General features: G+C 40.5%; 1 protein-coding gene across 3 annotated transcripts in view; it reads left to right on the plus strand.

Moving 5' to 3' along the window:
* The window catches only part of FRMD4B (FERM domain containing 4B), a 325,403-nt gene that overhangs the window by 292,505 nt on the left and 17,304 nt on the right, over window positions 1-15,594 (plus strand). For all 3 annotated transcript variants that reach the window (XM_057705042.1, XM_057705041.1, XM_057705043.1), the window contains 6 exons: window positions 8,309-8,385; window positions 9,886-10,024; window positions 10,874-11,015; window positions 12,230-12,363; window positions 12,460-12,579; window positions 13,737-13,965. In XM_057705042.1, the coding sequence (XP_057561025.1) occupies window positions 8,309-8,385; window positions 9,886-10,024; window positions 10,874-11,015; window positions 12,230-12,363; window positions 12,460-12,579; window positions 13,737-13,965 (841 nt within the window). The remainder of the gene's footprint in view (window positions 1-8,308; window positions 8,386-9,885; window positions 10,025-10,873; window positions 11,016-12,229; window positions 12,364-12,459; window positions 12,580-13,736; window positions 13,966-15,594) is intronic.

The raw sequence follows: 15,594 nt of genomic DNA on the forward strand, positions 1-15,594 counted from the left end.
TTGTTGGTTATCTATTTTATATATAGCAGTGTGTATACGTGAATCCCAAACTCCTATTTTATTCCTTCCCCCTCCCTCTTTCCCGTAGACATAGGGAACAAACTTATGGTTCCATATTTTTCCCTTCATACCATATTCTTATTTACAGAACGTTTACTGGGCAGCATAGGTGTTTGTCCTTTCCTCCTGTAGTTAATCACTATTAGAATTTTTTTTTTCTTAATCACTGTTAGAATTTGAAGCACTTCTACTAAGATAGGGGACTCTCAGAGAATTGGATGGCCACTAGTGAGTCTTCATTTCCATCTCATGACCAGTAGGCAAATGGAAAGAAGGCCAGGCGAGCAGCCTTATTCATAAAATCACCAAGTCTAACTGCAAAAGAGACTGGGAAGTATATCCTCTAGGTGGGTAGTCATGGACAAAGCCATCACTCAAGGTGTTTTGTTACTAAAAGAAAGAAGGAAAAATAGAACCTGAGGGTGATAAGTAGTTCCTGTCACCCTGTATTTTGTTTCCTATGAAGTCTTTCAGGGGAATGGTTAAATGAGAAATAAACAAGTAAGCAGAGAACGAAGACATAATTATACATTTTGAATAGTCTCTAATGGAAACAAATCAGATGGAGGGACAAAAATGGGACGGATGGGGCTGTTTCGTGTGTTTAGTGAAGGCCTCTCTGAGAAAGGGGACATTTGAGGTGAGACCTGAAGGATCAGAAGGAGGCAGCCTTAAAACAAAGAACAGATTGGCACATTCACGTCAGAGAATATTGTATGCTGATGCCAGGGAGGTGGGCACGTTATTGAAAAATGAGAGATCCCTACAGCTAAAGCTTAAAGAGCGAGTGTATTCCCTGTAGAAACTGAAGGTGATGGTTGAAAAAGAGGAAATGGCTGCTGGACAGGCAAAACCATTAGATTTCGTTATTTCATCTGTTACTCTGAGTTTCTCGGCATTTACCAAATGACTGAATTGTTGACACATACAGGGAAACGAAGGATAGCTCTCTAGTAGCATGGACCAGTCCAAATGCAGAGAAAACCAGTTAGTACATAAAGCATGGTGACAATTTTTTCTATCAAGGGGCATTAAACAGTACAATTTTCTTCATTCTGTACGTATAACTAAAGATTGGTTTGGTTTCACTCATTCTTCTGGAACAAATTCCTAACCAAGTGCAATGTACTCTGTTTGATATTTTTCCAGAAAAAAATTTATTGAGTCCATTCTGTTTGCAAGGGCCCTGAGCTAGTACTTTATGTTCTTTATCTCATTGAAGGAAGAAGCAAAGTCCCAGTCATCAAGGACCTGACAATCCACCTGGAAAGACAAAATCACATTCAAAATTAGAGATTTTTATTGAAAATATTTAATAAGCAGACTAGGTACCAAGCTGTGAGAAGGGATGCCAGCTGTAAACATCGAGAAGAGCCATGCAGGTGTCTCTGAGCGACAGGTCAGCCCTGGTTATACCAGATACATGCAGTGAGCACTCTCTTGCAAGTACTAACAGGAAGTCATTAGATCAGCCCTAAAAAGGTTAGAGATTTGGCCACAGAGAGAATTTATATGAGATGACATCCTCTTAAATGGTTGGGTTTTTATATCATTCATTTGCTGATATCCAGGACATCTTGGTCAAAACATTCCCAAAAATACTCAGAATGTTTCACTCCTTGTGTTTAAGACCTGATGTTTTATGTGTGAAGGGTTATCACATCACGTCTGGAAAAGTAATTTTCTCTACCTGAATGTGTACCATTTGGGTATGTTATGAATTTTTAGCTCAGAATGGGCATTGAGAGCATGGCATCTTGTAGTCTGATCAGTTGTTCTAAGTCCCTCTGGCAAGGAACGTTTGCATTTAGAAAACAATCCAGACACCTATTTGTTCCTAAAGGCGTTGCCTAGTTGAGAAAAAGGGAAATCCAAAATTCATTGTTTTGTAGCAAAAATTTTATCTTCTTTATCAACATACTTCACCCACCAAAGCATAGTTATGTCACCAAAAATTATCCTTTGAGTCAGGTGTTCTCATTCTCATCCTCCGCACTCATTCTCTATGTTTGGGGCCAGATCATTCTGTCCCGAGCATGGTCTGATACCCAGCAGCATCCCTGGCCTCTCACTACAAGATGCTACTAGCAGCCTCCCCTCCAGTGTGATAAACCAAAAATGTCTCCAGACACAGCCAAATGTTCTGGAAGTTGTGGGTAAGGGTGGGAAGTGAAGCGAAATCATCATGGGTGGAGAACCACTAGTCTAAGTAAAATATAAGAGAGTCAGAGTTCTTTCCTGCAAATGGCTGCCGTTAATTGCTGCCAGTTTTTCCTATGAGGTCGAACTGGGAATTACTCCTTTTTTGTTTCTTTTTTTGTTAACATAACAAATCTCCATAGAATACTCTTTCCCAGTAAGAAAGGAAGGATGCTGTGCTATGGTTACTGGGGATTTAGGAGCCATGGTTGTGCTTGGGTGTGAATCCCAGATCTGCCCCTATTTAACTTTGGGACCTTGGCCAGTTAAACCTCTCTAAGCCTCAGTTTCCTCTTCTGTGAAATGGGCTTAAATGTAGTACCTCCCCACAAGATTGTTGGGAAGACTCATTCTCAGTCACATAAACATCTGGTCGAAAGATTAGCTGAATAGAAGGTAGGTCAGTTTGGCTTTCTCAAAGTTCATCATCCTGCAAAATTCTAATTTTCTGGTACTCTAGAAGGCAAAACAGATCCGTTATCTGGCTCATGGGTACTAACAGTATATTCATCAAGTGTAACTTTTTTAAAATGAAAAAAGAGTAAATCAGTAATTTAACTTGAAGCAAAACAGTGACCTTGTTTGGCTTCATGTTATACGAGGGAAATCACCCCGTGAGTAATTATTTGATACACAATCATACACCAATGGCTGTGACTATCCCAAATTTAGTCATTTCCAGGTGAATTTGCAGTTAAATGATTAACCTGTATTATAAGTGCTATTAAAAAAGAAAAAAACAAAACCAAGACTCCGATGATGCCTTTCCTGTCATTGCCTAGTGTTAAACCTTTGGATGCTGTCTGCTTTCAGTCTATCAAGATTCAAAGAGACAGCTGGATCCTTTCTGTCCAAAACGTTTCCTTCTCTTTCACTACCCCAAAGGTCCCCCTTGCTGGTGGCGGGTGCACACTTCTCAGCATTTTTGTACATGCTAGGGCATGTGCCTTCTTTTCTGTGTGCTCCAGACAGGAAGGAGCTTGCTAGTTTGCTGCCGTGCATCTCCCTGTGGGCGTGCCCTTGACCCGTCCCCATGTCCCTCCTCTGTGACCTCAGTGATACAGGAACAGTGAGCAGATTTCCTACCTAGAGGGCGTATCAGGAAACCACCGATGAAATCAACAGAGATACAGCAGTTTTTACAGAGGCTGAAGCTTATAGAATTGGAAACCTGAGGGACACGGATGTGTCAACAGAATAACTTGGCTTTTTCTGTCAGTGGGAAGAAAGATGCGGGATCCAGACAGCTGTTTCTAGTTCTGTTTTGCCTTGGGCTGTTAAGTGGCTCTTCTCCATCTTCAGAAGAGATGATAAAATAAGGGAATTGGACTGAGAGTCCTTCCTAATGGATACAGCTAGCTTTATCACTTAATGAATGTTGATTCTGAGCCAGGCACTGTGATAAGTGCTTCATAAACATAATCTCACTAAACCCTTCCAACAACCCTCTGAGGCAGGTGGTGTTGGTCCCATTTTACAGATGAGGAAACAGACTTAGGAAAGTTAATCAACTTGCCCAGTAAAGCGCATGTGGTGAAATCAGCATGTAAACTAAGGCAGTCTGATGTGGTCCAGTTGGCTCAGGTAAGCATCACAAGGGAGGTGACCTGGCCATTATTTGCCAACAAGAAGGTGGACAAGAAATATTTGCTAATCGAAGAGGAATGTGTAAAGGACTCCAAGAGCTACTTAAATATGTGATTCCCAGTTTCCTAAAAGTCCTCTGCTTTTCCGTGTAGTCTTTTTTACCTAAAGTTTGACAGTGGCCTCAGATGTTCAGTAACCAGTGTGATTGTAGGATAGGAAGGGGAAAGAGCTGATTTCTTCCAGTTGTTTAAGGCTATAGTAGTGGGTGGGAGCTAACTAAATATTGATTATAGATTTCAACAAATTGGCTTAAATATTCAACCTATGCATCTCATTAAAGTGTAATAATGTGACAAATTATTCAAAAACCATCAACTTCCTTTACATCTAAGGATAAAAGGAATAGATTCCGACTTTGGCATTTTATACGCATTCACTTTTACAATAGGATTTGATTCAGCTTTGGTTTTCTGTGTCAGTAATTAAATTTTTGACACTTTCTTTTCTTAAAACGAGGTGATTTGTGACCCAAGGAAACATTTTTTTCCTGTTGTAGTTTTTTGATGATCTCTTTGTTACTACCATTGTTCACATTGCTTCTCTTTGGCTTTTTCTGGTTTATCTCTCTGTTTATTTTGTAATCTCAAAGTTAATCCCGGCTATTATTTCATCACTTGCTATCTGCAACCTTCTTTTGATGCCAAAGGGCACAACTGAGCATTCTAGATGAGTGTAGAGTAGAAAGAAGTCTGGGAGACCTAATTTATAGTTTTATTGCCACCATGCAAGTATTTCCTTTCATTACAAATACCATGAATTCTAAACACAACACAATTTCAAACTCATCCCTGCTAGTGAGTGTCACATAAACAACAATAAATACCAGTTAATGATGGTCATTATGCTTGTTTAATGATCACTTTAGAAAACAGTCCAGTTTCATGCTCAGAACTCTGTGTTGCAAAGCAAACAAAACTCCTCTTCTCCCACCCACTCCCAACCCCCAGATCTCCAAGAGTGGGACTTTTGCCTTGGGCAATTTTTTTTTCTGTTTTAATATAAAAATTACAAAATTTGTTTATACACACACATGCATATAATGTAATGTATATAATAGTCTGGTTCTATCCTGTGAGACATCATACCCTATAAAAGTCCTGCTCTGTATGGGCACCAGTGTTCTCCAAACAGTGTAGGATGTGAAGCATACTTTGCTCCCTTGTACCTTCCTTTGAACTTTGATCTTTTATCTTTTTCCGTAAATGATTTCTTGTAACCCTTCTTCATCTCTCAGGTGATTTAGACTATTCCTTATTGTATGTCAGGCCATTTCTCTCTCCCTCTCTCTCTCTTTTTGGGGTGAGTGGGCTGCGCTGAACAGCTTGGCTTGTGGGGATCTCAGTTCCCCCACCAGGGATTGAACCCCGGGCCACAGCAGTGAAAGTGCTGAAACCTAACCACTAGACCACCAGGGAATTCCCTGTCAGGCCATTTCTCTAGTACAGGGGCCCCAACAAGTCAGGTCAGCCTGCTGAATATTTCTTTGACGTTTTCCTTGTATCATTCCACTGGTCCAAAACCTTGAGTGATTTTGACCAGAGGGGAGTTTTTTATTTACCCTTTAAGGGAAACACTGGTAAAAAGAACAGGAATGAAGATCGGGCAACTGCCTGCTATGTGCCAGGCACTGTCCTAGGCATGTTGCATGAGGAGAGGAATCCACTTCATCTCGGCTCTGTTGCCATTTTCAGAGCCTCATCCTGGCTCTCTGAGATCAAGAACACCAAGATATTTTAAAGTCACCATCGAAGAATGATTTCAGAAATTTCAACAGGAAAACTAGCTTATTTCCAGCTGCCCGCTAGATCAAGTGCCACTGCAATCAGAAGTGTTTTCCTAGCAACTTCAAACATTGATGAGACTCATAAAGGTAATGCATGTCTAAAATAGAGGCCTTCCAAATGGTTAGGAAGTGGCAGTCTCACTCTTGTATCAAATAGACCAAGCTTTGTTCATTTTATATTGAATACAAACTTCTATTGTTTTCATTTTTAGAAATTAGAAAAACAAAGGAATACCAAGAATGTGACACCACCTGCATAACCACTTAAATTGATGATTACTAGGATCTTGCTATATTTATTTCGTCTTATTTTTATTAATAAAATAAATCAAACATGACTGGTAATGTTGAAGTTTTCTGTGCCACTTACCCCTTGTACATTCTGCAGTCCCCAACCACTGTCACGAATGAAGTTTACGCCATTCTTGTTCACTTTTATACTATTACAGGCATATATATGAAATCACATTTTGCACAAACTTTCCAGGGATTGAACCCTGGCCCACAGTAGTGAAAGCGCCGAGTCCTAACCACTGAACCGCCAAGGAATTCCCTGCAAAAACTTTTTAAGATTTCCGGTTGGGAAATGGCTTTACCTTTCAGACTTAAAAATGCAGCCTCATTCCTATAACTTTGTTTACAAACCCAGTTGCCATCCAGTTATTTCAGACTCTTTAAATTAGCTGAAACCCTTCACCTTTCAAGTAGGGTTTTTGCTTGCAGGGGGCCGTCGGCTCCCAATGTAGGGACTTGCTGAATGGAGGCAAAAGCGCTAGTATTTCATGTTTGTAAGTGATAAGAGGGGGAGGTGGTGACTTTCAGAGATCAGGTTTCAAGTCCGGCCCTGGTTTTTGTGTGTGTGGGAATGGATGCAAAGGAAAACACAGCTGAGCTGCATTGTGGCTCTTCCTGTCGAACCTGTTCGTGTTCAGGGTGAGTAAACCCACCCGGGGAGCAATGTCTCCCTCGCCTAGCCTCTAGTGAAACTTGTGCTTGGATTCAAAGGAACTTACTTCCCAGGAAATAACCATCTGAATCTGCCCCGGACTCCATTTGAAAAATGTGTGTCTCTCCTGGGAAATCTGCTAGACAGAACTTGGCTCTCCTCTTCCTGATCGAGGAAGGAGTGGAGCTGGGGTGGTGTCACTCGGTGCAGTTGCTGATGTCAGTAGCGAGTCAGATGTGGGAGGCTCGGTTTGTGAAACTGAGTTACACCTAGGTGTCTTAGGAAACTCCGATCAGAACTCACCGGAGCTGCCCGGCTGGGAGGGGGGAGGGAGAGAGCACCTCGGACTTTTCCTTCCCATTTCTGTCCCATTTTTGGAATCTTGGGATTAAAAGAAATGAAAGCCTCAAACCTACGGACATTTTAGGAAATCGGTATGTAGCATTAAGCTCTCACTAATTCCTCTTTCTACCTGGGTGAGGGTTGTAGTTACGGACACTACATGTTCTGACCACGAAAGGCTGTGTTCTTAGTGTGTGCTGGTTTATGTTACTGTTTGGGATTGGGGGTCCAGTTTGAACATGACTGTCTCCCAGCTGTATGTGCACAGGAACCTTCAGGTCCTTCTATTCCTTTACATGAGGTTTACATGTTGGTGAAAAGTCCTAGTTCCCATACCCCAGGAAATGATTTTGCTGATGACTCATGGCAGAGAAGTTACTATCTTGATGATTAAAATGCTTTTTTGAAGAGTCTTTGAGCAAAACTTAAAAATCCAGCCGAAGTCTAATAATGGAATAAAATCACTGTGCTAGTATTTTTCTGATCATCAAGACTGGGATGGAGAAGAGGAATTCAACTGTGAAAAAGTTAAAAGGACAAGCAGGGGCTCAGGCTAACGTGTGGGGTTGGAAATGAACCCAGAAAATGCAGCAGGGCACGCTCAGCTTTGTGAATGAGCTGCTTTTAACAAGTTAAGTTTCAGATGCCCGTTGCTAGTCAGTTCTGTTTCTCTGAACCAACGAGCAGATGTAACACCCAGTGCAGCATTAGAACATCCACACTGGGCATATAGAAATGGGTTCTATTTACAAAAACTGGAGGCTCTAGCTCAGAAACCAAGAGGGCAGTGTCAGCGTTCACTCCCACCCCACCCTGCCTTCAATGCTAGCTCCGTTTCTGTCTCATGTAGGGGAACTCTTGTAGGTGGGGAAACTGCAATCACCTCTGCTTGGGGTTCCGTTTTACTTTCACTTTTGAAATTTAATCTGTGGTCTTACTGAACATCTCATTGACTCTCTTTCCACTTAAATATGAAGTCAACATCTTTGATCAGAAGGCATGTGCTTACTGGAATCTACCATCGCCTTACTCACTCTTTTATTTAGTTGAGTCAGAGGAAGAATAGCATGCATGTTCCCCACAGTTGCCTGGTTTTATTGTTCAAGGAAGATTGATGAGGTGAAGATTACTGACAGAAGAAGGAATAAAATGGTTTCAGGTTGTAGTTGGTTTGTAAAAGCCCTGCATGACATATTCGTGCCGAACCTTAGTGCTTCATTCTTAAGTCTTAGTCTTAATTTGATTTTTTGATTATTAAGCTGGTTTCTAGATTTAGTGAAAGTTAACACTAATGAAAGCTGTGTGTCTTTTCTGTCTTCTTCATTTCTTAGTTATTCCAGTGGAAACAGCTGGAGAACTTATATTTCCGTGAGAAAAAGTTTGCTGTTGAAGTTCACGATCCACGGAGGTGAGGATCACAGCCTTTTTTCTGTGTGGACCTGCTGACTATACAGATATAATGCTATGAATATTCACGTGCACGTGTTTTCAGTTCTCTTGGGTATATGTCTAGGAGTGGAATTGCTTGATCAAATGGTAACTCTTTCTTTAACCTTTTGAGGAATTGCCAGAGTATTTTCCAAAGCAGCTATACACTCTTTTACCTTCCCCTCAACAATGTGCATGGTTTCATTTTCTCCACATCCTCCCTGACTGTGGTTATGTTTAGGGGTGGGTGTGTGCGTGTGTGTGTGTGGATAGCCATCCTGGCTGTGTGCAGCAATAGCTCATACTGGTTTGGATTTGCATGCCGAGCATCCTTTCACGAGCTCATTGGCCACTTTTATATCTTCTTTAGAGAAACGTCTTTTCAGATCCTTTGCTCATTTTTTAAGTTTGGTTTTCTTGGTCACTTAAAAAAAAAAGTTGCTAAATTATCAATGTGAAATGAAGTCAGGATTGTAGGCTCTCTGAGTTCCTCAGAGGAATTCCTTATTGGCCCTCAGTGGTTGCTTTTCAGATAAGTTTATGGCTATCTGGAGGTCAGAGGTATGGAGGAAACAGCTGTGACAAAATGATGACCCGAAGAGATAAGGCAAATTCCTACAAAGAACATTGGTGCCCTTCCCTACCCCCCCACCCCCACCCCCTCACAGTGTCTGCCTTCCCCCCATCTCTCTCTCTCTTGCTCTCTCCTCCTCTGACCCTCTCTCCTCTTTCCATCTGGTGCATAAGCAGTACTCTGGACCAGCTTGGGACCTGCATGTTTTCAGACAGTATTGTTACAGTCATCCTCTGATAGTTCCAGAGCCAGACAATTCTACCCGGATCTGAGATGCTCTCTTACCTTGAGGAAGGGACTGCTCCTGCACATCCTGTGGTCTTTAACTACATGTTTTTAGTACAGCCTCCAATGTGGCTACTTTTCATCTGCTTTTTAAAAAAATATTTAATTTCTATGTTTTATTTAATTTCTGTTATTTCCAGTATCATGCACTGGAATGCAGAGTGTGTGTATTTATACACGTAACCACACTAGACTTAGGTTTTTCTAAAATATTATATGGTTGGTATATTAGTTAGTAATCGTTTTCTTTTTTTAATTTATTTTTTATTTTATATTGAAGCACAGTTGATTAAAAATGTTGTGTTAGTTTCAGGTGTACAGCAAAGTGATTCAATTATACATACCCGTGTATCTATTCTTTTTCAAATTCTTTACCCATTTTCTTATCTGCTTTTGAGTGTATGTGTTGTTTAATATGCTGCTTTTATAGAACGCTATTAACGCAGGTGTGATTGGTTTTCTCATAAAAAGAGAACATCAGAAGCTTGGCCCCCGACAGCAAGAGTGTGGCAGAGGCAGAACAATTAAGGAGAAGCTTTGTTACAACATTACTCACTGGGTACATTTTATGTCGTGCTGGGCCAGAGATAGATCATTTGAGTGCTTTCCTTAATCTTTCAGGATTTCAGTATCCAGAAGAACCTTCGGGCAAAGCGGCCTCTTTGTGCAAACGTGGTATGCGAACTCTTCTCTCATCAAGTCCATCTGGGTAATGGCAATTAGTCAGCATCAGTTTTACTTGGATCGGAAGCAAAGCAAAGTGAGTAACTAGAAGCGTTTCTATAAGGACAAAGTCCTGTCCTTCATTTGCTTTGTGTTCAGAAGATAAGCTTTTTCAGAAAAGATGCAAGCACATGGGTTTTTGTTCCTCGAGTTTTGTTGCTTTAAACTTTGCTACGAATTGTTTTAGTTTTTCTTTCATTTGAAAGATGGGCAATGTATAACCTCATCTGAAAGTTGTAAGATTTGCCAACTTTTTGGCATGCCTGTATGTGTGTGTACACACAGGATGTTTTTGTTTTGTTTTTTTATAAATTCATTCATTTATTTTATTGGCTGTGTTGGGTCTTCTTTTGCTGTGTGCAGGCTTTCTTTAGTTGCAGAGAATGGGGGCTGCTCTTCATTGTGGTGTGCGAGCTCTTCATTGCCATGGCTTCTCTTGTTGCGGAGCACGGGCTCTAGGCGCGTGGGCTTCAGTAGTTGCAGCACATGGGCTCAATAGTTGTGGCTCACGGGCTCTAAAGTGCAGGCTCAATAGTTGTGGTGCACGGGCTAAGTTGCTCCGCGGCATGTGGGATCTTCCTGGAGCAGGGATCGAACCTGTGTCCCCTGCATTGACAGGCGGATTCTTAACCACTGCACCACCTAGGAAGCCCCACGCAGGATGTTTTAATGTTAATATTGAACTATACCGTGAGAAAGAATCATGCCTAGTTACTAAAACGTTTTAGCTACAAAGCTGCAATTTTTTTTTCTGAAAAATATCACTTTAGTATATAAAAATTCTATATTGTCTCCTGTGTTGACATTTTTATTTCGTAGTAACTGAATTGTTTTATTAATTTGAAATAGGTTTAATTGACTGAATTCCATTTCAATGTTATATTAGGCAAAAATTCCTTCAGCCAGGAGTTTAGACGATATTGCAATGGATTTGACCGAGACGGGAACACCAAGGGTCTCCAAAATGGTGACACTAGAGGCAAAAAATCAGTTCATCATGGCAAGCAACGGCAGTTTAATCTCCTCAGGTAATATTTTTGGATTAGAGAGCGTGCAAGCAATCTTTATCTTATTTCTCACTTTTTCAGTTGTAACCACTTTTTTTTATTTTTGTTTTTTGGCTGCGTTGTGTCTTTATTGCTGAGCAGGAGCTTTCTCTAGTTGCAGTGATTGGGGGCTGCTCTTTGTTGCAGTCCATGGGCTTCTCATTGCAGTGGCTTCTCTTGTTGCAGAGCATGGGCTCTAGGTGTGTGAGCTTTAGTAGCTGCAGCACGTGGGCTCAGTTGTGGTGCATGGGCTTAGTTGCTCTGCGGCATGTGGGATCTTCCAGGACCAGGGATCAAAGCCATGTCCCCTGCCCTGGCAGGCAGATTCTTAACCACTGCGCCACCAGGGAAGTCCCCAACCACTTTTAAATGTATCTTTTAACCCATTATTTTGGGAATACATAACCATATGAAAACCTATAGTAGATAGCTGTTTTGAATAAAATTTTGACATTTTTAAAAGAGTATGAAGAAAGTTAAATTATAGAGTCAGTTTGTATAATTAACAATAGATGCTAAGTTAGTGAGTGCCTCAGGGTAGCTTGCAAGAATATTTTCTCCCCATAAGGTCCATAACCTTTTTCTTTCCCCAGTATGTAGGTTTTGATACAGACGGTTGTCTAGTTATCCATTTAACATAAATTCAACCATGACTACAACCTTTGAACCCCACCTCACCCCCAAAATGATTTTTGCCCCTGAGCCCTTCCTCTGAGGAAATTTTGGAGAAGAGTATCACTAAGTATATGTAACTTCACTAAAAATAATTTCTCATCTAGTCCCATTGTCAGCTTGTGAATCAGCTGGAGCTGGAGCATAGAATATTCCTTTGCCTTGCTTACTTTCTAAAAGAACGTTCTAAACAACTATCTCAAGGAACATCTTACCTTCTCTCCTGCTCAGAAAAATGAATTTTTTTTCCTTGGGTGTGTCTAAAATGTTAAGCATTTTATCATTGCTTCTCAAATGACTGAACCAAAATGCAGAAGGCATATATTATTATCAGGCTCTGTTGGATGCCCAGAAGCATGAGAAAATGTTCTCCAGTTTCCTTTTATTATGTTCAGAAACAAGGAGAAAAGAAATAAACTATTATTAAATAGCAGGTTTGGCTTGAAAATCCTTTGTCTTTTAAAAAGGAAGGAAACATGCCTTGTATAAACCTTCCCTGCCCTCCCTCCCAATCCCCCCACCAGGTTCTCAAGACTCAGAAGTCAGTGAGGAGCAAAAGAGAGAGAAAATCCTTGAACTCAAGAAGAAGGAAAAGCTGTTACAAGAAAAACTCCTGAAAAAAGTTGAAGAGCTTAAGAAGATCTGTGTGCGGGAGGCTGTGAGTGTCTTCTGCTCTGGGGGAGCACTTTAAATCACATTTGACAATTGCGGCCAGGGTCAGTGATCTCCCTCTTGGTTCTTTCTTGTTTTATAGGAGCTCACAGGCAAAATGCCAAAGGAGTATCCACTGAACGTAGGTGAGAAACCTCCTCAGGTCAGAAGGCGTATAGGTACCTCGTTCAAGTTAGATGACAACCAGCTGCCAAGTGAAGAGGTATGAGCACCAGCGCTGAGCGTTTCTATCAAGAGTGAGAGAGAAGAGCTGTCAGCTGAATGTGGCTGACTTGTTCCTTTGGTTTTTGCGTGACTGCTGTACATTTTTATCCCACCAGTTAAAAGTGATCTGATCGTGGAGACCAAGTTGAATTCTTTCTTTCATGCACAGTCTAGTTAAAACTGAGCTCTCTCTCATGGCTTTACCCCTCCAGACAGAAAGAGCATTAAATGAACTCTAAATGTTTATAAGTTGAGAAACATTATTATAAGAATTAAGAACTCCAGCGCTAGTCTCCCACTTAAAACCAAGTAGCCTTTGGCATATCGTTGACCCTCTGTGAAGTCCCAGTTCTCGAGTTTTAGCATCAATAAAATGGGGCTGATGATTGTTCTTCCCTCTGAGGGATGCAAGGAGTATTCAATGAGGTAACACATGTATAACACTTAGGTATAATAAAGTTAAAAGATTTGGTAGCCAGTATAGAGGGTGGTTTCTCGCTTGCGTGTCATCAGACACCATGACCCTACTCTTGTTTCTTGTGGAAATTTAGCCATCTTGGCTTTAGAAAATGATAGTGGTTTCCATTAATCGTAAAGTGAGCGTTGCTGTTTATTGAGTGTTCACTGTATACCCAGCTCTGAACTAACCATTGCACATACATTATTTCCTTTAATCTTCTCCATACTTTCATAAGGTGGGTGTTATCTCCATTTTACAAATGAAAAAAATTGAAGCGTTAAAAATTTAGCAAGATGTCCAGGGTCATGCAACCAGGAATCACCCAAACAGGAATCAAACCTCGATGTATCTGTTTCTAAAGCTGTGCATGTGAATATAACATTCTCTGGCTGTGAATCTGGGGTGAAGGATCCTTCTTGAAAAATATGATCTTCATCCAACCAACTGAAAGAATGGAAGGCCATTCCCTTCTTTGAAAAGGAAAGAAAGTTGGACTATTAAGTTAAACTAAATGGAGGAGGAGGTCTTCTGGGAAAGTGTTTGGAAATACCTAAGCAGTAAAACTTAGCAAGATTTTATTCTCAGAGAGCATCTGATTTGAGAATGCATGAAAAAGAGAAATTTTATTGTCCAGCACATATCAGAGTGAGTGTGTGTGTCCATAAGAATAAAACCCTGTCATTGCGTAAATGCAGGACCCTGCTTTGCAAGAACTGGAAAGCAATTTTCTAATACAGCAAAAGCTGGTTGAAGCTGCAAAGAAACTTGCCAACGAGCCAGACCTTTGTAAAACCGTGAAGAAGAAACGAAAGCAAGATTACACGGATGCTGTGAAAAAGCTTCAGGAGATTGAAAATGCAATAAATGAATACCGAATTAGATGTGGAAAGAAACCCAGCCAGAAAGCAACAGTTATCTTACCAGGTTAGTAATTAGTAAGGGTTTTTTCGAATCACATAAGTCAGTCCTCTTGGTGGAAAGTACCATTTCCAAACCAGTTCATTTGGTGGGAGATGAAAGAACAGAATTAATTGTAGGTTTCTTAGGATAAAAATGGTTTGGAATTTCAGTCTTACAAGTATATTAATTTGGTTTTCAGAGACCTTCTCACTATTGTAATACTATTACTATTGCATTGCTTTAATTTTTCAGGATGAAAAAGCTTTCACAGCGATATTGGTTCCTAATAAGACAGATTCACCTTTAAGTGGCCTGATGTCATTGCAAGAAATACATTTGAAAACACAGGACATTAAGAGAACTGGGCCCTACCTAGTCGTTTCTCAAAGGTTTTTAATGCAGCAGACCATACATTTTTTTAAGGACCTGTCCAACGTATGTGGATAGAAAAGAGCTTTTACAATTACTGTCATTTATGGAAGCTATTTAAAGATTTGGGCATATGTTCGTATTATGTTACGAAATTCAGAAAGCAGAATACAAAATTGTAACCATAACATGGTCCTGATGTTGTACAAATATTTACACACAAAGACTGATTGGGAAAGAGTTCAAAATATTACTAGCTGTAGACTTTCATGTCACTTAATTTTCTTCCTGATTCTTTTCCATATTTTCAAAATTCTCAATATTGTATATCTAAAACTTTAATATTCAGGAAAAAAGTAAACTGAAAAAAATCTCATTTAGGTCACTTTCGAGTCCAGTTGGCCTCCCATATTTATTACCACGATTTTTAGCCTTCATCATTGGTTGAAATATGATTCTGTTTCTTTGATTCCAAGACTTTTTTTTCCCCCATTTAAACATCTGTGAAATTGGGATAATTCGTATACTAGATGGGGTGTTATAGTTATGATCAGCAGTACTTTTTCTTTTTTTACTGGGACATTGAGTAATTATACATCTTAGTTTGACAAAATATGGTAATGAGGTTTAAAGTATACTTGGCTTCATGGCATGTGATTTGTAAAGCAGAGATACCGCTTTTTGGAAAGTGAATGCACAGACGTCAACACACAAGTGTGCGTCAACTACAGCTGGGAAATTTAGGATGGCTTCGACTCTGGATGCAAAATCCAGTTGGCCTAGTCGGTGGCCACATTCTGGACCTACAGAGATGGATGATTAGCAGTGCACTTAACTTTCATAGCCATTTGTTGTGGCCCATTCATCCCCAACTGTGTAAGATTCACATGTTATCCTTTTCAGTAACTGACATTTGGGCAGCACTGGTGCCAGTGGTTGAGCATATATTGGGTGGATTGTTTTTAACGCCTGCCTGACAGCTGACTATACTGGCAGCTCGCCTTCAAGCTCTACTGTGTCTCCAATTAAGAGACAGTCCGTCTGGCTCTCATAGAGGTTAACATTTGAGAGTGGATGGGGAGGTTCACTTCATAATGGCTTCGAAGCTTACACTGAGGTGTCATGTTTGCCGGTAACCTTGCCCATCCTTGACACTGAGTATGGAGTGATTTGCCAAAGCACATCAGCACATCTGAGGTGGGGCTTTTTGCTAAACCCCTTTCATAACATTTGATGAACACCAATGATAATCAGATCACTATAGGCATTTTCAACCACCAGAGT

Source organism: Hippopotamus amphibius, chromosome 13, assembly GCF_030028045.1.
Source record: "Hippopotamus amphibius kiboko isolate mHipAmp2 chromosome 13, mHipAmp2.hap2, whole genome shotgun sequence".
Lineage (NCBI taxonomy): Eukaryota > Metazoa > Chordata > Mammalia > Artiodactyla > Hippopotamidae > Hippopotamus > Hippopotamus amphibius.